Source organism: Protopterus annectens, chromosome 2.part0 (genome assembly GCF_019279795.1).
Source record: "Protopterus annectens isolate FY-2018-M chromosome 2.part0, PAN1.0, whole genome shotgun sequence".
Taxonomy (NCBI): Eukaryota; Metazoa; Chordata; order Ceratodontiformes; family Protopteridae; genus Protopterus; species Protopterus annectens.
Window position 1 is genome coordinate 1353751357 of NC_056728.1, and position 20199 is coordinate 1353771555.

Below are 20199 nucleotides of genomic sequence, written 5' to 3' on the forward strand. Positions count from 1 at the left end.
CACTTTACTTCCATCAACTATCTCATCAGTCCGTGCTGACTGCAAGGACAGTCCTTCAAGCATTAGGGTTCATGGCATCTTGTATTCTGGTGCTTCCCAATGCCAAACTGCATATGAGGAAGCTGCAATGGTATCTCAAAATGTATGGACACAGCACTGCCAAGATTTGGACACTGTCATTCAAATAATACCTTGCCTTCAAAAGGAATTCTTGTGGTGGGCTCAGGAATGTCACCTAAACAAGGGACTCTCTGTGACCCGGCCAGAGGCGAGTCAGATTTTAACGACAGATGCCTCGGACACTGCTTGGGGAGCTCATCTAAATGGAAAGTGGATACAAGACAAGTGGCCTGCCAGACTACAGCATCTACATATCAACATGAAGGAGATGTTAGCAGTCCAGTTTGCATTGATGGCGTTCAAGGAGTTACTTCTTCCAGGGCAGGTGTTGATTCTGACAGACAACACAACTGTCATGTGGTACATCAACAAGCAAGGGGGAACACATTCTTATCCTCTATGCAGGCAAGCAATGATTTTATGGGAGACTGCGTTAAGCCTGCAACTGACTCTTCAGGCAAGATTTCTGCCAGGAGCACAGAACTCCCTAGCAGATGTATTAAGCAGACAAATCATGGATCCCCACGAGTGGAAACTGGATCTTCATGTATTTCAGAAATTGACAGTGTCATGGGGAACTCCAGACATAGATCTGTTCGCTTCTCCACTAAACCACCAGCTGCCAAAGTATTGCACAAAGGGGTTTCATCACACAGCTTGGAAAGTGGATGCTCTGTCTTTCAGTTGGAAAAACCTTCATGTCTATGCTTTTCCACCTCTACCTCTTCTTCCAAAGGTATTACTAAAGGTCAGACAGGACAGGCCAAGGATGATTTTGATAGCTCCAGATTGGCCTCGGCAACACTGGTACCCACTTCTAAGGAGTCTGGTAAAGAAGCCTCCATGGCCTTTACCTCTGATTCCTCATCTGTTATCTCAGAAGGACGGTCATCTGCTCAATGTCAAGCTTCATTCTCTCCATCTCACAGCTTGGCATATTCTGGGTTGAAACATGGAAGGTCTCAGCTTCCTCAACAAGTTTTAAATGTGATTATGGAAGCTAGAAGGCCTAGTACTAGGAAAGTGTACGCAGAAAAATGGAAGAGATTTTTATTTTGGTGTACAGCAAAGAATTTGGAGATTTCAGAGCCTAATTTGAGTGTGGCTCTTCAATATCTTACTGAGTTATTGGACAAAGGTTTGTCTTTCTCTTCCATAAAGATTCATGCTGCAGCAATTTCAGCTCACTATGATTGTGACCCACCTTTGTTTTCGCATTCTTTGTTCAAGCAGTTTCTTAGAGGGGCAAAGAATATAAGACCCCCACGTAGAGCTCCTACTCCTGCTTGGGATCTCAATTTTGTGTTGGAAAAACTTACTCTACAACCTTTTGAGCCTGCAGCTACTGCTGAATTGAAATATTTGTCATGGAAGACTGCTTTTCTGTTGGCTATTACTTCTGCAAGAAGGGTGTCTGAGTTGCAGGCCCTTATGGCAGTAGAGCCCTTTTGATTTTCCATAAGGACAGGGTATCATTACGTACTAATCCTTCCTTTATGCCTAAGGTGGTTTCTAGTGTGGCTTTAAACCAAACTATTCATTTGCCTACGTTTTTGCAGATCCTCAAAATAAAGGGGAAAAGATTTTGCACACTTTAGATGTACACAGGCAATTGCGTTATTATTTGAGCAGGACTAAAGATTTTAGGCAGTCTCAACAGTTACTTGTTTCTTTTGCTTTAAGTTCACAGGGCAAACCTGTGTCAAAACAAACTATTTCTAGGTGGATTGGCTTTTGCATTGCATTTTGTTATTCCCATCATGGCAAAGAGGTTCCAGCTGGGATTAGGCCTCATTCCACTAGGGCTACTGCCACTTCAACAGCATTTCTAAGGGGGGTGGCAACTAAGGATATTCTGGAAGCAGCTACTTGGAGTTCAGTGCATACTTTCTCTAGGCATTATCACCTGCCTATATACTCTAAGTCTAGAGCTGGTTTTGCCACAGCTGTTTTACAAGGCATGTTGTCAGCTCCTGCTACTTTATAATTTGCCAGCCTCCCTTACCTCTGCTTTGGGATTCTACCCAATAGTCAGGACTGCAGCAAGGGAAGGCGAAGTACATAGTACAGTTTTGTACCTACCATAAATGTAGATGTTCGAGGATTCCCTTGCTCCAGTCCAATTTACCCTCCCTCCTTTCCCTCTGTGTTTCAGGGTGGTTGTGTAGGTGCCTTTACATGCTTATATTTTTTGTATATATATTACTGTATATATTGTACATGTTTATTGGTGCAGGTTGTTTTTGGGACTTGTCTTTTTGGGTCTTCTGACATCTGGGGCAAGAAAAGACTGAGGAAATGACGTCGGTCATGCGCATTAGTACCCTGACGTACTGACGTCAGTCTAAGGCGCCATGACCGACGTCAGCCTTATACTCTGGTATTCGGGCCGACTGGGACGCGGACTATACCCAATAGTCAGGACTGCAGCAAGGGAATCCTCGAACATCTACATTTATGGTAGGTACAAAACTGTACTTTATTTCTTGGCTTCCTTCACCTTTCTTGTTGAAATCCACCTCAGGCATTCAAGACCTCCATCCTCCACATCTTCTCTTTGGTCTCCCAGAAGCTTATCAGAGACTGATGTGGATAAGATCAGATCCAGATGGGGCTGTGACTCCCACAGAATCTATAAGCCAACCTTTGTTCACTGCCCCCTTGGTCTGTCCTCCTCTAAGACCCATTGTTTTGAAGCCCTCTGATACGAGACCCCTGGGGGTGTCCTCACTGAATCCAAAGATGGTATGTTTGACTCCAGTAACTTAGTCACCCAGCCCCAAATTATTCAGAGGCAAAGCATTGGTGCTAGATTGGGGGGGATAACTCCGAGGCAATTGGAGCCATCTCTGTCCCTCAGGGCTTTGGCACTGGACAGCTTAGGTCTGACTCCTTCCACAGATGGAGTACTTGGGGGGGGGGGGTTCAGGAGCTGATGGTTTGGGAATTGTCAGATTCTTTGCCGTCAACTTCAGTTCCCTCTGGTGATCCACTTTTGAAGATGTGAAGAGGGCCTTCTCTTTATTAGAGAAATTACCTCTGCCCTCCTCGGATCAGGCAACTTTACCTCCCTTAGCCGTCTGCTCTGAGTCTCATTCATCCATTCCACAGTTAGCTCGATCAAATCTCCAGTCCATCCCTCGGGGCATCTTCATCTCTTCTGATACTCCCCAGACCACTGCACTGAGGGAGGTCCCTCGGAAGAGGATGTGTAAAAGGAAACACCTGGATTCTCCTCAGGAGTCTCTCACAGAAGACACCAAGTTTGGGGAAGGGGCCCCCAGATCTGGATTCTGCTCAGGAGTCTTATCACAGAAGACACCAAGTTTGGGGAAGGGGGACCCCAGATCTTCACCTGAAGACCTCTCATTTGGAGACATTCTTGAGCTTCTAAAATAAAAGGGTGGTTGGTCCTCTGATACCCCCTCTCTGAAGGAACCTGTGTTCCTAGAGGCTTTTGGGTCTGGCCTGGCTGCTTCTTGGGTGACCCCCTCAAGCTGATAAGCTCATAAATCTCATTTGTTACCAAGTGTGGAAGGAACCAACTGGAACTTTGGAGCTGATCCCAGCTCCTCATAAGGATGGGACACTCTGAAACAGGGGGGTCCCTGTTGATGCCATGGTTGTGGCAACAGCCACCAAACAAGAGCTCACAAAACAGAGCTTTTGTGCCTATCCCCCTAAAAAGGAGTCCGAGGTGGTAAGAACATGTATGCTTCAGCAACCTATGACCTCCAGTGGCTGAATTACCTGGAACAGTTTACAAGGTTAGAGAGAGTTGACTAAAGAACTTTCCAAATCTTTCTGGGCCCATGTCCACCAAGGACCAAAATAGTCTCCTTGCAAATGGCCACCCTTCAGTTGATTTATAATGTATCCATGAGGCTGATCTGCCATACAGTAGAAGGTATGTCACTGGGTATTGGGTTCAGTCATAACCATTTAGAGATGTGCCTGGATGCAGCTGTGATTTTGTGGAACCCTTTAAGTCTTCATTCATCAATGCTTCCTTTGATGGATCTTCATTATTTGGCCTCTGGGTAAATGACATGCTGTCCACATGTGAGCAAGTGGGAAAGACCCTGTCTGCCGTGGACATGTTCTTCTACTCATGTCCTTTCAATAGGAATCATTAGGGAAGTAGAAAATCTGGTTTCACAAATCCCAGGGTATTTTTCAAGACTCGTATGGAGAGAGTTCCCCCAGAAGCAGGGGGGGGGGCTCTAATTAAAGATGCCACCCCTACGGCAGAGGTGACCTGCAGAACCAGGGCATCTGGGATTCCTTCTCTGAGAAGCCCTACCAGCACTCCTGAAAGGAGGCCTGATTTGTTACCCTCTGCAGGCAGTAGTTTGGGGGGGGGGGCTTTTGTGTCTGCACTAAAGAGCCTGACTATCTATAACAAAAGAAAAGATTCCTCAGTTCAAAGAATTGTATCCAGAGGTTATATCATACCACTTTCCCAAATTCCCCCTACACAAATGGAAAGAGTCTCTGGTGTTCCTTTTTGCCTCTGCTGAGAAAAGATAATTGAATGTGCTTGATCTTCTGGATGCATACTAGCACATTAAAATGAACAGGTTTTCCAGATGTCTGCACTTTTGGCAGGGTGCCAGTCATTACCAGTTCAGAGCACTGCATTTGGTCTCACCATAACCACCAGAGTATTTACCAAATGCATGGCAGTGGTAGAAGCTCAGTAGAAATGACTGGGATTCTGAGCATTTCCATACCCAACCAGGCATATACTTCTAGGGTAAAGGGACTACTTGCTCCAGTTATGCATCCATCCAGGCATCGTAGTCATTTACAACAATGCAACTCACACCTATGTAGAGTCTGGAATTCACAGGTGCTTGTCTGGACACAGTCTCAGATAACCTCTCTTCCTCCTGCACAAATCCAGACACTGTGATCCCAGGTTAGGAAAATACAAACTTCTTCTCTTCCAACCCATCTAATTTTACAAGCCTTGGGATCCATTGCAGCTGCTATCATCCCCATTCCTTTGGCCAGGTTTCACATGTGTCCCAGTGGTCCATTATGCAGCATCATTTAACCACTCCAGTCAAGATCACACCTGCATGCAAAAGGTACTCTCTCTGGTGGATTTAAATCCACCAAAGTCCATCCATTTGTTCTCCCCATGTCCATGGCCACAGTGACTATAGATGCCTCCCAATTGGGCTGGGGGAGGCACTACGTGGGAAGGACAGTCCAAAGTACATGGTCCCCTGAAGAGAACAAGATGTATATAATCTTATTTTTTCTCGTATTATAGGCCTTTGAAGATCATCTCCCATCTGGGACAATTGCTATTCACAGAGACCATGTCAGTGGTCTGGTACATCAACAAACAGGGAGAAACCAAGTCTTATCTGCTTTGTCAAGAAGCAATGAGAATGTCGCAGTGGGCGATCTCTTCTGGTTGCTTTCTAGTAGCAATGCAAATCCTGGAGAAAGCCAGCGTGATTGCAGACAAACTGAGCAGGAGCATTCTAATGCCTCACGAGTGGTCTCTCAATGTCAAAGAAGCAGACAGAATTCTCCAAAGCATGGCTGGCCCCATGGACAACCTATTTGTGTCTTCCCCTCAACAACAAAAGCAGCAGGTTCTTTGCCCTGATTCCTCTAACAGGGGAGTCACCAAGAGATGCTCTAGTCCACAATTGGCTCTCGGGTCTCCTTTATTTTTACCCACTATTACCTCTCATCCTCAAATTTATACAGAAAGCATTCTGGTTGAAGAGCATGGTTATCCTCATTGCCCCCTTCTGGCCTTGTCAGGTTTAGTTCCCCTTTCTATGGCCCCACCTTCTACATCCTCCCTGGATACTGGATTCATCCAGATGTAACAGGTCTTAAACTGACCACATGGTTTCTCAAATTCCATTGATTGCTAGATAGTCCAGGCTGTCCTCCCCAATCTGGCATATTTTATCTTGTCAAAAAGCTTCTAGAAGGATTTACAAAAGTATATGGAGGAGGTTTGTATTCTAGGCCCTTAGCAGGCATCTGGACCATCTTTCTATCCCTGTACTTGGCTATACGTGAATGTTTAGCTTCAATTTTTAATGAAGTTGCTACTTCTACTATTGAGTTCCAGTTGGCTGTCATTTTAAACTTCTATCTAGGTAAAAATAACTCTACCGTCAGCTTTACATAATTTAGAAGTAGTTTCCTCAAAGGGGCCTTTTTACTTAGACCTCCATTAAAGGATTATTCTTTTCCTTGGGATTTAATTATTGTGCTTCATTCCCTGATCCAAACACCCTTTGAACCATCAGCCAGAACAGATCTAAAATGTTTGTCTTGGAAACCATTTGATCTCCTCAAACTCATACCCTGTCGCAATGCACCCAACAACCTTCCATCCACCTTCCTCAAACAATCGGCAGACAGCATTGCCTATCCTGTCTCTTTTTATAAATAGGTCCATACAAGAATCATACTTCCCTTCTATCTGGTGCCATGCTTACATTATCCCCCTCCACAAAGGTGGCAAAAATACTGATACCACCAATTTCAGGCCTATTGCTATCCTTTCCCCTCTTTCTAAAATACTAGAGAAAACAATACAAGCACAACTCATGGCACACCTAACACTAAACAATCTCCTCTCCCCTACCAAACATGGTTTCCACCCTGGCCACAGCACCATGACTGCCCTTCTTTCCTTTCTTGAAACCATAAACCTCAAACACAACTCAGGCAAATTCATATCCACAGTATTCCTAGATCTGTCAAAGGCCTTTGACACCATCTCACACACCCTACTTATATCCCAACTGTCCACCCTACACCTCTCTCCCACCACCATTGTCTGGTTTTCCAGCTACTTGTCCAACCGCCAACAAGCTGTCCAATGGAAAACTTCAACCTCCCCCTTCCTTCACACACCCATAGGTGTCCCACAAGGTTCTGTTCTTGGCCCTCTTCTCTTCAACCTATTCATTAACAACTTTCACCAATCCATCCCAGACTCCTCTATCATCCACTATGCAGATGACTCAATCATTTGCTCAGCCTTCTTCCCCTCCGAGCTCCTAGCAAAAGCCCAACTAGCCTTCTCCAAAACAGAAACCTGGATGCAGTCTAACCATCTGGCACTAAATACAAATAAAACCAAACTAATGTTTTTTTCCCCTACCAAAAACTCCATTGACAAATCGACATTCACGATACAGAGCCAAGACAACGCCCTCCTTGAAATCGTTCCCAACACCAAGCTTCTTGGCAGCATTATTGATGAAGAACTAAAATCTGACACCCGCATCCGCTCCGCAGTCAAGAAAACCCACCAAATGTTAGGTCTCCTCTACAAGCACAACTGCTTCCTAAGCCTCTCTACCTGTCAGACTCTTGCATCCACCTTCCTACCCTCCTCCCTTATGTATGGTGCCCCTCTTTTCACCAATCTCTATCTTGGCCTTTGGTCCAAACTTTATTTCTGCTACCACAAGATCTCCAAATTTGCAGCCAATTCAAAAAACTCGTCCCACCTCTACCACTCCCTCCTCACCCTCAACTGGCTTGAACTACCCAGTTACCTCCAACTCACCATTGCCCACAAGCTCATCTTTAAACCTGCCAACTGCCCAGCTCTCACTACTTCCTTAAAATCTTACATTCCCAAACGCTCACTCAAATCCAAAAACCAAAATCTCCTTCAGGTCCACAAACCTGCACGACCACCTGGCCATCTACTGATGCCCCACTCCTAAGCTAAACAGTGGAACTCTCTCCCCACACACCTACGCAATCTACTTAACCATACAAACTTCAAATCTCAGCTACATTTTCATCTTTCTTTCAAGTGGGAATGCCCTTGCCACACCAACTTAAATCCCTCCCCCATTCCACCTTGCACTGACTCATCCAACTACCTCTACTATTACTTCATCCCACCCAAAACAATCCCTCCCCTACTAAAAACTAATATTTTCTCTAATATCTATTGTACTATACTCTCCAATCTCAAATATACTATTACCCTCTCCATGCATAATATTTTCGTAGCCTACTAATGGCTAGTAGCTATATATTTTTGAAATGTTAAAGCTACAGTTGAGTTTATAACAAAAATATTCACTTTATGTAAATGTTGAAATTTCTGTATTGAATTATGTCTTTTCATTTTTGTAACATTGTGACAAACCAATTGCAAATAATATGGAGCTTATCTGTAAATGTTTAATTAGCTGTATGAACTATGTCCTTTTGTAACATATGAAATGTAACTTACAATTATTGTGGAGCTTTTCTCCCCAGGCCTCCACTGAAAATGGGCTCTTCTTGGCCCAGTGAACTTCCCCAGTCATCAGACTTAAATAAAATAAAAATCTGGTCGCTATCACATCAGCAAGACAAATATTTGAACTCCAGGCTGTATCTTCCAAATCTCTGTACCTGAAGACAATACGTCCTTGCAAATGTAGCTTCTCAGTCTAACATTAACCAGGTCATTAACCTTCCAGTTTTCTTTCCAAACTTCTCAAATAAGGGAAAGTACAGGTCTCATCTTTTAGATGTCCATAAACAACTCTGCTTGTATCTCCATAGAACCAAGGATTCCAGGAAGACTTGACCAGTTGATTTATCTTCTAACAAATTGGGCAAGACAGTTTCCACAGTTACACTGGCCAAATGACTGATTGTATTTCCTTTGCCTATAGTAAGAGGATTGTCCTTGCCTAAGCCTCTTGGTGCTCACACCACAAGGTCTATGGTGGTCTCTTCAGCCTTTTGGTCAAAGGCTTCCATAGATGCAGTTGTGCAGCTGCAACTCGTACTAATAATCAACACTTTTATTGCACATTACAAATTGGATTTGGTTTCCAGGCACAGAGCTGCCTTTAGCATTGCAGTACTCTGGAATATCCTTCCATGAGGGCAACCAAAGATTTCTGAGGACTATGTCTCCTCAGATGAGGGGATGAATGAAAAGGACAACATCAGGTAAAAGTTATGTACTCCCCACTCCATCTGTGTTGTCCATTTTTATTCTTCCTGCCCACCTGCTCCCATCTCTTTGCTTCTGGAAAGACCAAAGAGTCTTCTCAGGAACCTTTGTTCTGAGAAGAACTTTGTTCTGTTCTTTGTCTGAGCTTCAGCTTCTTTCTGCCTTTATTAATTCTTTGATACACACCTTTTGTATCTAAGGCCAGAAAATTCAATCCAAGGTATGCTAGGTCGGTGGGCATTATGGGTAAAAGGTATATTTAAGAGCTTTGGATCAGAGGATGTGGTAAAAGCAGCTGAGTTGGATCCAAGTCTCTGATTCGAACTAATGAGGTGAGGAAGAATGTAAATGGAAAACACAGATGGGCGGTTATGGTGAGCACGCAACTTTTTTTGTTGTTAGGACTGATGTATTCCTTCTAGCAGCCAGCAAAAAACAGATGATTTCAGTTGTGCAAACCAGCATGATTTGTACATGCATAGAACAGTCTGCATGTTGTAAGACTTGAAATGGGTGTAATCTGGCAGGGTACCATACAGTAAAAACTTGTCTGCCAGAACAGTCTGCTCAGGGAGTGCTTTGCATTGAAGGCAGCATGCCTAACATGTTTGTTCAGCCTTGTTAGAGGTCACTGAAGTCAAAGTATGCAGCTTACTGCAAAATCAAATACAGTGTAATGCTACTGCTGTATTGTAGACCATGCAGAACATGGAACTCCTATGGTCTCCCACTGATAAGTCTGAACTTCGACATTTTAACACGACAGAAGGACTGTACTTGAATTAACAAAGTACCTATAGTCAAACAATGTAAGACTTGCAACTGTCTTGTAGTACTGCATCAACTTTTAATATGGATGTTTTTTTTTGTTTTTTTTAACAGAATGATACATCTGGTGATTATAGAACTGCTCTACTTCTTCTCTGTGGTGGAAAAGAAGATTAGAACACTCAATGCCCATATGAAGAACTGCCTTGTGTTTTTAGTGTGCTCTGTGTTCATGTAATGTGCTAGCAGTTTACTGCATATTAGTACTTTGAAACTGCAGTGTTTAAGCTTGTAGTATTGTCATATCTTAGCAAATATTTATAAAAATGTCAGCTTTTTGATTAGAAGACTCCTGCACCAAACCATGGTTGCGCTCTAGAAGTCATGTGTAGTGCAAAATTGTAAGAAGGATGTTTACACATTTCATTGGCTGACAGGTGTACCTGAACTTGGATACATTTCTTAAAGGCCATTATCTTGTAAAAGCCATCATTTTTTTATATTTGTATTATTTGAGAATATTTGTGATAGTTTTAGTAGGATTCCTCTTCGTAAAAGAACATGTGGTAATTGAATGCAGTAACCTTTTTGTTTACGTAAGCAATGAAAGGTTACAACTTGTTAATGTGGCTGTCTAGTATTTCACTGTATGGAAAGATCTACAGATATCCATGTAGTGATGGTTCCTACATAACCCATCCACATGTAAAATTTAGCACAAAGCCACCACCTGTTACAGGTGTGCAGAGCAATTAATACCTCATGACCCATGTAGTTAAGATGCACCCCATGTTCTATTCCATCCAGATCTGAAACCCACTAATGTGAAACTCGACCTCAGTGAAAGGTAACTGGTAAAAGAAAAAAAAAAAATCCCACAGATTCTGAAATTACTAGTTTAACTTCCTAAAATTCCAAAGAGGCAATCAGTCCTTTCCAGGTACAGCATACTGTCTTTCCAGGCAAAGCATGTGTTGTGAAGCTTAAACTGTTCATAGCAACTTCAAGATTTATTGGTGTCCTTTAGAAGAATAGCTCTCTGATGATAGAATAGCTCTCTGATGATTAAATGGGATGCAACAGCCACTAAATCTAATTTGAAGGGCTAAAAGCATTAATGCACAATAATTGTTCCTGTGTTAATTGGCAATGGTTAGAAGGAATCTCTTAAACACTTACCTTAAAGGAAGCCAAAGTATATACTGAGCAGCATAGCATTAGTAGGGGTCACTTCCCTACCACTTTCCCTACTTGCCTACTAAAAGTTTGGTTGTAGAAACTGGATATTCAGGGAAGGACGATGGTTTGGGGAAACGTCAACCAGGAAAGAGGGTGGGATAGGGAAGAAAATGGCAAAAGAGCTTGTTGACAGTTTTCTGTAACGAGTGGAAATAACTGCATTTTTTATGCAGTCTGTCCTGTGCCATGTAGCATGAAAAATGCATCCCTTTGCCAGCACTGTGCTTGTTCCACTGGTATATCTGAACAAGCAGAGAAACGATGATTGGGTACAATTCTGTATACTTCTGAAGGTCTGAGCATGTCTTCCTGCTCTTTTCCTCTTGTTGCTGTTTTGGCATTTGGGCTTCCTATAACTACTGGTGTCTGTTCCAGTGACTCCTGTAATACAAGTAAAGAAACAGAAGTGGTTATAGTTGTATGTTTATTAATGCTGCAATAAGAAATCTTAGAAAGATCAGAACAAAAAGTGTTATATTAGACTGCCTTTACTAACTGCAAAAATTCTGAAAAAAGGAAGCATCTACTCACTGAATATAACTTGGTGCATCTAATAAAATTTATACTGGTGTATCCATATACATGTATCCCTTAGGGTAGTGTAAAATGTTAACATCTGTTGTGGGTCTGCTACCTGACCTTTCACATTCATAAGGCCAGACTTTTTGTTGCACCCTGTTGCTGTTGAGTATAAACTGGCAGGCTAAGTTTGGCCCATCACATGACAGCTTTTCTGTTTGCCCGGTTGCCTTCTAAAACTGTTGCTGCCATCTGTAAGTCTGTAAGGCATCACAAATGCCACTTGCCCCTTGTTGGATCTCCTTTACTATGTAGTTTTTCAAGAGTTTAACTCCTTCCCCATGTCTGCATAGGTTCTCTGAATGAAAGTTTTTCTTTTTTCCTGAAGGGACAGAATTTTAGTTGGTATTTCACTGAGTCTCTGTCTTCCGTAATAATCTGGAAAGCCCAGGGTGTAAGGTCCAAGTCCAGGCCTGGGGAAAATGGATCCGGTTTTAATTGTTCAAATCCATTTGCTGGAAAGATGGAATGCAAATGAAGTCAGTGAAGTATGATGCTGAAGCGGCATTAGTAATATACTGATTATTTTTTTGTAATCTGTGTACTGTATGAGAGAAACCAGCAGACGTTCAGAATGCTAGGCATATGAAAGTAAGTTAAATCTTTCAAACCAGATTATGTTGGTGCTACTAAAGTATTGTTGGAAATATTGCATGAAATGTCACAGTTTCAGAAAATTGGAAATAAAATACTTTTCTGACCTTGCTTGTTTGTTTTTTTTTCATGTGTGAGAGAGATGGAAAATGGGTAGCTTTTGAGACTGTAGTCTTTCTCCCATAGTTCTGTGGTCAGGCTTGGCTACACTTTACTCCTGCTGTTAATTATTTGTATATGATGGCTCACATGACAGGTTTTACTATTCTTGCTTTAAAAGCGTTTGTCTTCTAAGTTAGTGCAAATACTTTCAGCTGCTGTCTTGCACTGAGTGTTTTTTGAGACCAGCCTTTGAAAAATGCCTCATCCTTCAATTCATTTTATTTTGCAAAATAGTCTTGAAACTTGCATTGGTTCATTAAAGGTCCTCTCTGACAAAGTTTCATTTTCCTTCCATATGGTTAACAGTTTGTACAGTTCTACCCCCACCCCCACCCCCACCCCCCTTAATCATACAGGTAATTTGAATCTTCGGTTTGGATTACATGACAAGGAAATAGAGCAAACTGCTTTGGAGATTTCCTAGGACCTTTTGTCTGAAAATATATTGCAGATATACACTAATTTAAGCATTAGACATTTTCTTGCTGTGCTGTTTGTGCGTTTCCACTTGCCTTTGTTTCTCCTTTACGCTCTGGCCTGGCTTTGAGATGGCATAGTTTGCTTATGCTGAGATCACTGCCCAAGCTTCGTATTCAAGATGGTTGAAGTATTATGCCAGCGATTTAATGTCTCTGGAACATCTACTAGCTGATCATTTTTTTACATAATTTTGCTGGTAACTGACCATTCAGTGATTCATATCTGCCTGCCTCAAAGCTGTGCATTGAACTGGTGCACCAATAGTTCAGCTGCTGTTTCAAATACTACTGGACTCATGCAAAGGAGAATATCTCGGCCTTCCCTTCAGAACTGCTACTGTGAAATACTTTACCTACTCAGATGGTCCCTTTTTTTTTTGTCCACACCAAAGTATGTGGGATGTGCCATGTTTAAAACAAAGCCCTTCCTTTGTCGGCTTTCTGATTTTTTTTTTTTTTTTTTTTGCCATATCATACTTTTTGTCCTGTGCTCACGTATGAATATGCACACATGATATTCATTTGTAGAATTTTAACATCATTATTCAGTTTAATTTTATAATGTGCATTTTTTTAGTTTGCTGGATTTGGCTAATCCCAAACAAGTCCTTTCTAATGTAGCCATGAGGCTGATCTGCCATGCAGCAGAAGGTACTTCACTGGCAGTGGGTTCAGTCATAGCCATGCCTGGATGCAACCATGTGATTCTGACATCATTATTCAGTTTAATTTTATAATGTATATTTTTTGGTTTGCTGGATTTTACTAATCCCCAACAAGACCTTTTCCTTGATTCTAAGACTCCCATTAGTAATTTACATCAACCTGCCTGGGTGAAGTGCCCTCCTTTTTCTACAGCAGACTTCCTTATGCCCATTGTGTTTGTGGGGAAAAAGGTGAGGAAAGCACTACTGAAGTAATCACTTTCATATTAAAGAAACCAAACCTTTACTTTTGTGCTTATTTCCTTAGAATCTTCATGTGATGCTTGATGTGTAATGCGGGCTATGATGGCCAAAATGAGTTGCCCCACATTTGGCATTCTGTGACCATTCAGATTTCCACCTAGTGCCATAAATTTTTGCCTGGATGTAGTTTATTTGTAGCCAGGGGGATGCTCCTGTAGGAAATATCCTGCATCCATTCCTCCAGTGGGTGAAGAGTTGGTCTACTGCTGTTAGATTCCACCACTCCCAGTCAGCTTTCTGGTATGCAGGCTGCAATTAAATCTGAATTACCAGTGATACATACAGGAACTTTCACGCTCTTCCATTAGGCCAGCCTAAACAACAATTTGTAAAGAATATATGGTGCCATGATGAAAGTAGCTCAAGGGATAACAAAACTTCTGTCATGTGGCCAAACTTCATATGGTAAAAACTGATTGAATAACAGCTGTAGGTAACACCGTGAAGAGTTTTGAAGAAGGCCATTTCAATTTACTGTTGGAAATGCAGTGTGCTGTCAGCATAGCTAAGTTTTCAGTGACCCTTAGAAAAGCATCCCTTTTATTTACTTATGACCTGCATGTCTGTCTCGTGAATGTGTGACTTCTTCACTTTTTCTACTAGCCTTTGGTGGAACAGGTTGAGTACACCTTACTGTCAAAGGTGTACTCACCTTTCCCACCAAAAACATTTTTACCATATATTAAGATGACACACGCATTTGCAAATGACAGAGTTGTAGTTCTACTTCTATGATGGATGTAAAATCAAGTTATCAATGCGCCTTCAATGTATTAGCAGTGATATACTAGTTTTGTGTTATTTGCATGTGCCTTGTGGAAATGCTGGACATGCTATAGCACTATGTAGTTCTAAATGCATGTGTGAAAGACTGTTTAGCCCTACTGAGCTGTTGAGTTTAATCTCAAATTTGAGGCTTAAGTTTAGGAGGCATTTAGCACTCTGTTTTATTTTAATTTATTGAACGTAGCACAACGACAAAATTACACTTCCGAACCCAAAACCTGGAACTCGAGTTGAGCTGGTTGGCGTGAAGCTTAATCAGAGCTGGTAAACGTGTTGGTGAAAGAAAATCCTTCACAAGTTAATGCCAACTGTTTATTCCACAAAACATGTAGAATGTAATACGAATCCAAAAACATGAACAAGGAACAAAAGCTGAATAGTGCAAATAAGCAAAGCAATAAAACAGATGTAAACAATAGATCGGTTAAGCATTTTCATCTGGCGATAGCAGAATGCTATCGCCAGATGAAAACGCTTAACCGATCTATTGTTTACATCTGTTTTATTGCTTTGCTTATTTGCACTATTCAGCTTTTGTGCCTTGTTCATGTTTTTGGATTCATATTACATTCTACATGTTTTGTGGAATAAACAGTTGGCATTAACTTGCGAAGGATTTTCTTTCACCAACACGTTTACCAGCTCTGATTAAGCTTTACGCCAACCAGCTCAACTCGAGTTCCAGGTTTTGGGTTCGGAAGTGTTATTTTAATTTATTGATTGATTGCTAATCTCTACTGCCCTATATGATGCATGTCATTCATAAAATGGGGTTTCCTGTGATGGGTGATGTGAAGTATATTAACTGAATATTCAGTAATATGGCTTCCTACAGTATATGATAAATGTTTTATACATATACTGAACCTTTGTGCATTATCATTGCTCTTGTATCTCCAGATGTCCTTGTATTCCCATGTTGCAGTGTTCTGCATATGGGTTTACTCCTCTAGTATTGCGTATGTACGGCCAGTATCTAAAAGCTTTTCAGTCCCTCCAAGGTGTGTGAGATGTCTGACATGGCTGAGTAAATGGGCCACAAAGGTGACATCAGCATGCAGCAGCTTTCAGAACTTTTCATCCACCACTCGTACGCCAGGTGTTTCTACTACTGTTGACATTGTATTCATTTTATAAGATAAGTACCCCATTGGGGACCTTTTCAGTCCTTCTATTAGTTAGTATTGATGTTTATGTCATCCAGAAAGGGTAAGTGTCAGTGCGGCCACCAGATCCCTCATAAGGATGCCCATGATAAGTGCTTTTTTTGTTTGGGATGGTCGCACGACCACAAGGCCTGCCCAGGTTGCCAGGCGTTTGTGCCTAAGACACGTAGTCACTTGCATGCACTTTTTCTTTACCTTGAAAACAGTCTGATGCAGCTTACCTTATGGATGGAGGGTTCCTCAGATGTCTCCGCAGAACCACCAAAAAAGAAGGCCAGGACCTTACAGCCTTAAGTCTACTGCTGAGCCTCTTCCAACCAATCCCCAGCCTGTGGCTGACATCAGTTTGGTTCCAGGATCTGGACCCGGATCTGCCACTCCAGATGTCTCCGGTACCGCTAAGGATGCCACACTATCCTTAGAGATCATGTCTGCAGAGGCTATTCTGGCACCGGTTTTCAATGCCAGGGGAGAACCTGCATTTTCTGAGGGAACCATATGAACCCTCCAAACCCCTGCAATCTCTGTTTTCTAGGCAGATGTCCATCGGACCACTTAAGAGAAGGGAAAAGAGAAAATGTATTTTTCCCACAACAGAAAGCATGCCTGGCAGGCTTTCATTCAAAGCCTTTTCAGTGCCTTTTATGGCATTGAGGCCTATCACTGCTGTTACTGATCCTACTTTTCCTCTCCTGAGCTCTAGGCCTCAGCCTATGGAGACAGCTACTAGAGAAGAGGAAGTCCTTTCAGATTCCTCAGAGAAATCATTGTCTTACAACTCTCAACTATCTACCCTCTTGGGATATGGATCCCCAGTTGAAGACTTGACCTTTGGTGAAACTATTAGCATGATGGAGCACTTTAAATGGGAATCCTCAGAAATGACTGAGGTATAAAAGAGGTATGACCTCATTCAAATGCAAACCCCCATCCTCTGTTCCTCCTATCCTGCCTGCCTTTTTAGATGCCTTCTTTTCAGCATCTCTGACCCTGACTCCAAACTGCCTGCCCCACTTTGACTAGACAAGCTTTACAAGGTACCTGACACTGCCAAGCATGTGATTAAGTGCCCACTCACCGATCCTGCCACTATATCAGTCTCTACAGACAAAGCCTCCAAACTGCTACTCACCACCACCATTCTCCTTGCTGACAAAGACAGCAAGACAATGCAAAAGTTGGGCAAAAAGATGTATACTTTGGCTACCTTGGCCTTCAGAGCCACAAACTACCAGACTCACATGGCCAAGTATGCCTTGTCTGTCTTAGAATCTGCCACCAAACACCTAGCAGATATTCCAGACTCCCCTGCCAAAGAATCACTGTCCTCTCTCCTGGCTTTTTCTTCCCAGGTCACCAGACACTCTATCAAGTGTATTTACAATGCTGCTTAATCCTCAGCCAGGTCAGCAGCATCTGCTTACGCAGATCTTTGCTTCGCCTACAACCCCTGCCTGATGATTTCAGGGCAAAGCTCATTGACGCTCCTTTGGACAATGCTGCACTTTTGGTTCTAAAGTAGCAGACCTTTTCAAATCTCTGCAGCAAAAAGGCAAAGAAATGCAGGACTTTATTTTCTGGTTTCTCCAACACCTAAGTTTCAAAGAAACTATCCAGCAAAAAGCACTCTTGTCCTGCCCCTCCTTCAAGGCCTCATAAGCCCACAAGGAAATGACCCCCTCCAGCTAGAGCATCATCCCCATCTAGCCAGAGAACTCCCTTTCAGAACAGGGCAGGTAGCATCTGAATAGCTGCCACCCTTACTTCCTCCCACCCCAACTTCTGTACCACTGTCTGCTCGCCTCTCACTGTATCCCTGTTTGGACCCATCTCACTTCAGACAAGTGGGTTCTGTCCGTACTTCATAACAGTTATTTTATGTCCTGGATCTCCCCACCCACAGGGTGAGGCATACAATGACCACCTACTCAAAAACTGCAACTCTTGCAACCCATAGTACAGACCCTGTTAGATCAGGATACCATAGAGACAATCCCCTCAACTGCAAAAGGAAAAGGATTCTAATCTAGGCTGTTCCTGGTCCCCAGGAAGGATGGACCCTGGAGACCTATTCTAGACCTTTTGTATCTCAACCTTTTTCTAAAGACCTTCAAAATCCTGACCCTGACAGCCCTTTTCCCTCATAATTCCTGGCTACATTAGATGTAAAGGATGCTCATCTCCACATCCCAATCAAACCCGCCCACAGGAAATACTTGAGATTCTTGGTGGGTTCCTCTCACTTGCAATTCTCTGCCTTGCCCTTTGGACTCTCCACTACACCCAGTGGTGGCTTACTGCAGGACAAAGGGAATACAAATATTCCCTTACCTGGATGACAAGCTGATCCAGGCTGCCAGCCAGGAAACCTGCCAAGGGCACATTCACTTAGTGGTGACCCTCATTCAATCACTAGGATTTCAGATAAACCTCCCAAAATCTCATCTTCAACCAAACCAAGACATTATATTCTTCAGGTGCAGTATCCACTCAGATCTCATGGAGGCATACCTACCCCCACCAAAAGTGACTTCATTGATGGAACATCTCCTCCTGGTCATTCACTTCAGAGAGTTGACTGCAAGGCAGTACCTCAAACTTCTGGGCTACATGGCAGCTACCATACCCATGCTTCCTTTAGCAATATTGCACATAAAGCTACAGTGGTACCTTTGGCCAGTCTGGAAGCAACACATCTATCCTCTGGAGCACATTGTGCCCCTACTACCCTGCCTAAAAAAGGAAGTACTATGGTGGTTGGATCAGGTGAATCACAGCCCAGGTCTTCCTCTTCAACCACCTCAACCCACTCAGATCATGCACACACATGCCTCAGTCCTGGGGTGGGGAGCCACCCTCAGCCACTGAAAGGTGCAGGGCCTGTGCCAAATCACCAGAAATAAGAGCACATCAATGCCAAAGAGATGAGGGCAATCCTTCTAGCCCTCCAGGTATTTCTCCCTTTCCTACAACAGGGACCACTTCTGATATACACAGACACCACCACTGTACTGTGGTATATCAACAAACAGGGAGGGACCAAGTCCTACCTGCTCTGCAGACTAGCCCTTTTGGCTTTGGAATTGGCCACCTCACAGGGAATAACCCTGCAGGTGACCTACATTCCCTCTTTCCACAACTCAGAGGCAGATTATTTGAGCAGAACAAGCACAACCATGAATGGATGTTTCATGGAGATGTCTTCTTGGATCTGGTCCAAGGGTGGGGTATACCTCAAATAGACCTGTTTGCCTCCACCATCAACAGGCAACTTCCTGGCTTTTGCACCAGGACACCAGCAACACAGGCACTGGCAACAGATGCCTTCTCAATTTCCTGGAATTGAAAATATCAATATGCATTCTCCCCTTCCAACTCATTCAGAAGGTCCTGCTGAAAATACAGCAGGACAACCCAAAAATCTTGTTGGTGACTCCCTACTGGCCCAGGCAGTGTTGGTTCCCCTTACTCCTACATTTTTATCCAAGGGTAATCACCACATGTTACCCCCCCCCCCCCCCAGAGTGGACATTCAAACACAGCACAAGGGGTCACTAATTCATCTACAGTGGCAGCTTCTTCACATAGGCTTCTGATCCCCTTTAGACACATTTACAATGAGGATGTGCTCAATGTCCTGCAGGAGGCCAGTAATCCTAATACAAGAAAATCATATCTTTCAAAGTGGAAAAGATTCACTATGTGGTGTCATACAAGACAGCTGGACCCACTTCTCAGCAAACCCCCTCTAGTGCTGTCCTATTTGTGTGAGCTACTGCAGACTAGACTGGCTTATTCATCCATCAAAGCCAATCTGACTGCTATTTCTGCATGCTTGCCTCTTGGGTCCCCCCATTAGCATCCAGACTTGTTCCAAACTCTTCCTTAAAAGGATACTTCACCTTAGACCTCCCAGAAAACCCTCTCCTCTGCCTTGAGACCTTAACTACATGCTCAAGAAGCTTATGCTCCCGCCCTTTGAGCCAGTAGATAAAGCTTCCCTAAAGCGTTGTGAAGAATTATCAAGGTGCTGCTTACTGGGATGGATCTGAAGTCTTAAGACACTAAGGTCTTGCTGGCTGGATTCTGCTGAAACCAAAGTCTAGTTATAATTGCATTTATAGTCTGTTGCCCACAGAAACTTGCTGAATGTACACTGATGCAGCATCAAACTCTGTCATTTTAAAAGCAGTAACCAGTAAATAACGTTTTATAACAAATCACACAAACTACTGTTACAGCTTCAAGTACTGTGCTAGTTTACTTATCAAACAGCATGGATGATGTGAAGGATACAATATTACCTTGGAACAAATGTGTGTTCCTACACAAATATCTCTAACAAATGTTATCTGCTATAGTCTATAGTGGTTTTA

The 20199-nt window shown here is 42.9% G+C and overlaps 1 protein-coding gene across 1 annotated transcript in view; it reads left to right on the forward strand.

The window, feature by feature from the left end:
- ANXA5 (annexin A5) overlaps positions 1 to 12373 on the forward strand; it is a 309430-nt gene extending 297057 nt beyond the window's left edge. The window contains exon 13 of the mRNA XM_044061534.1: positions 9965 to 12373. Within this exon, the coding sequence (XP_043917469.1) occupies positions 9965 to 10027 (63 nt within the window). The 3' untranslated portion in view covers positions 10028 to 12373. The remainder of the gene's footprint in view (positions 1 to 9964) is intronic.
- The last annotated feature ends 7826 nt before the right edge of the window (positions 12374 to 20199 follow it).